Source organism: Pinus tabuliformis, chromosome 7 (assembly GCF_031772625.1).
Source record: "Pinus tabuliformis cultivar Carrire ecotype Pingquan chromosome 7, CPIR1, whole genome shotgun sequence".
Classification (NCBI taxonomy): domain Eukaryota; kingdom Viridiplantae; phylum Streptophyta; class Pinopsida; order Pinales; family Pinaceae; genus Pinus; species Pinus tabuliformis.
Window position 1 is genome coordinate 1,641,024,979 of NC_142293.1, and position 3,172 is coordinate 1,641,028,150.

General features: G+C 40.3%; 1 protein-coding gene across 1 annotated transcript; it reads left to right on the forward strand.

Annotated features, from left to right (window-relative positions):
• Window positions 1-2,184: 2,184 nt before the first annotated feature.
• On the forward strand, window positions 2,185-2,946 carry LOC149254656 (uncharacterized). The gene has a single exon (XM_089454806.1). It carries the CDS (start codon window positions 2,185-2,187, stop codon window positions 2,944-2,946), a length of 762 nt encoding a protein of 253 aa, XP_089310932.1.
• The last annotated feature ends 226 nt before the right edge of the window (window positions 2,947-3,172 follow it).

Sequence of the window (3,172 nt, forward strand, 5' to 3'; positions counted from 1 at the left end):
TATACTTGAGAACGATTTTGTTTTTCAAGTAGGTTAGGGTAGAAAAAAGAAAAAAAAAAGAAAAAAAGAGAAAAAAGAAAAAGAAAAAATGGAAAAAAGAGGAAAATAAAAATCTACGGTGAAAACCTCCTCGGAGGCGCCTTAGATTGGCTCATTGATTGAAAACCTCCATGAGGCGGTCAATGGGTTGGAAAAAAGAGAAAATAAAAGGGAATAAGATCTTTGGGTGAAAACCTCCCTTGGAGGCGCCCAAGGCAGGCAATTAGGGTGAAAACCTCCATGAGGCGCCCTAGTTGTTTTTCAAAAAAAAAAAAAAAAAAACAAAAGAGAAAAAGAAAAATAAAAATAAAACTAATTCCATTGGCTAATTGGAAGTTGCAAGAAGGACGTTTCATGACAGGAGGAGCACTCAAATCAAGATCAAAGGAATTTTTCTTGTGCCTTCTACAGGAAGCTCTGTATTTCTACAGGAAACACCCTGTAGAACCTTTGGACGAGCCAAATCCAATTTCAAAAGTGACTCTAATGGTGGGAATCTGTTGATTAGGCCTACAAGCACTTGTGTGTCCATCCCTTGCCTTTATCCATCATTTTTTTTTTCCACCTCCTTGTGCTTCTCAATGTGCTTCTATAGGAACTTCCTGTAGAAATTGTGGGAAACTAGACATGGATTTCAAAAAGTGGTTTGGCGAACATGGTAGCTTCCTCAAGGGTTCAGAAGTCTTTATGCAATCTTCCAACTCCTCCTCCATCATCTCCATACCTGCATCACAGCCCAAGCTCAGTTTTTCCTTCCATGCAAACATTTGCAAAAAGCCTTGAGGCAAAAATCCATAGAACAAAATTTGTTTTTGCCATAACTTGAAAACCATGCATCCATTTGAAAAACCGTTTTATGGGGAATTGTACAAGGGTGATGGCAACATGCTTGAGCAGTTTCAGCCAATTCCGGTGCACGGTTTCCAAGAAATCAACCTCCATCACCATCAGCCATTTTTGCATTTTCTCCATAACCGTGAATCCGTTTCAAAACTTGTTTCATGGGGATATGCATATGAGTGATGGTAACCTACCTAAGCAGTTTCAGCCGATTCCGATGCATGGTTTCCGAGAAATCGATCTCTGAAATCTTCAGCCATTTTCCATTTTTCTCGAAATCCGTGCATCCATTGATCACGATTTTGCTATGGGAGATGCATCATGATGATAGAAACATGCTCAGCAAGTTTCAGATCAATCCGATTTACCGTTTGGGAGAAATGGCGAAAACAAGAGTTGGTTCTGTGACATTGCAGCAGCAGCAGCTTGAACGTGCAGATCTGAACGTGGAAACAAATGCATGCAGCTTAGATCCGGTTAGAGGACACCTGCACAAGGAAAAGAAATCAAAAATCATCATCCAAGCCCTCATGCAACCAAAGGATCCAAGCATGCAGCAGCAGAACATGAGCATGCAGCAGCAAAAAGCTTCACAAGCAGCCATTTGACTTCAGTTACGTGACTAAACCTTGTTCATCTATTGCATGAATCTAGTCTAAGCATTGCATGAACGAATGGAATGGTGAAATTAAGCCATGAATGTAGCAAGACACCCAGTTCTCTAGCACTCACGAGAAAGTCACGCAGCATGCATGGGTCAGTCATGCACGTGAAATTTAAAAAACACGGATAGTGTGGGTAGTCTAAACTCCAGTGCAACTGATGGATGAGATTACAGGCAGAGAACACACAGTTAACCACTGCAGTTCATGATAGCACAACAGTTGCATGGGCCAGCACACGTCTTTGCCACCTCACTCCAAAACAATCACGCAGAAATTAATGAGCGCTCAGCTGAAATTCATAAACTGTTAGTCAACTTGCACTTGCATCATGTTAAACTGAAGTATACATCCTCTGCTTCCACAATCAGCTTAACCTATCATCCTTCGCTGATTTTTTTTTGGCCTGTTCAAAATTCTTCCGCATACCAAGATCGTGCAGAGGCGCAGAGACATCCTATGGCATCCGGCTAGCATTCTACAGGAAGATGTTTTACAGGAAAATACAGCAGAGTCTTCCAGAGCAGAGAAGCCTGAGTTTTTCTTCATCAAGTTTGGAGCTTGAAGAAAGGTGAAAATAGCTGAGGTGGATCATGCTATTGATTTTATTGTTCGTTCACTTGCACGTGATATTGCAGAGGGTATGAAAGCCGTGGAATTGCTTTTAGAGCTTTCAAAGGATATGGCTGTGTGTGAACAGATTGGCAAGGTACAAGGTTGTATCCTCCTCCTTGTAACAATGTCAAATAGTGACAATCCTAAAGCTGCTAAGGATGCAAACGAAGTTCTGGAGAATCTCCCATACAGTGAGCATAATGTAGTGCAAATGGCACAGGTGAACTATTTCAAGCCTTTGATACAGAACCTGAGAGAAGGGTCTGACACAATGAAAATTGTTATGGCAAGTAGGTTGTCAGAGATAGGTTTAAGAGATCAAAACAACGCTGCATTGCTCAAAGAGGGAGTTGTATTTCCACTTCTTGAAATGATTTCAAATGCTAATTTGAAGTCAAAATTAGCAGCCATTGGGGCACTTCAGAATCTTTCAAGTTTACCTGAGAATGCTTTACAAATGATCAAAGATGGGGTGGTCCGACCCATCTTGGACCTTCTATGCACACCACTGTCAACTGTATTGGCTTTGAGAGAAAAAGCTGCTAATACCTATGCAAACCTTGCTATGTCTACAACATTGCCCCAAAGAACAAATGACACAACAATTGCATTATTGGAATCTGATGAGATCATATACCAGCTATTATCTTTAATAAATTTGACACCACCTTCAATACATGGAAGCATTGTTCGAGCATTCCATGCCATTTGTTGTGTACCAACGGCTATTGAGGCAAGGACAAATTTAAGAGAGGGAGGAGCAATTCAAGTATTGCTTCCCTTTTTGTGAAGCTACATACTCTGAAATGCGAGCTTATGCTGTGAAACTGTTGTTTATCTTGTCTCAAGATGGAGATAAAAGAAAATTAGCAGAACATCTTGGAGAAAAATATATGAAATGTTTAGCAAAACTTATTTCAACATCTTCAAATGAAGAAGAGAAAGCTGCCGCAGTCGGAAAGTATTGTCATGTTAGGAACAGAAATTTGAATTAAAGTTAACTAATGGAAAAACAA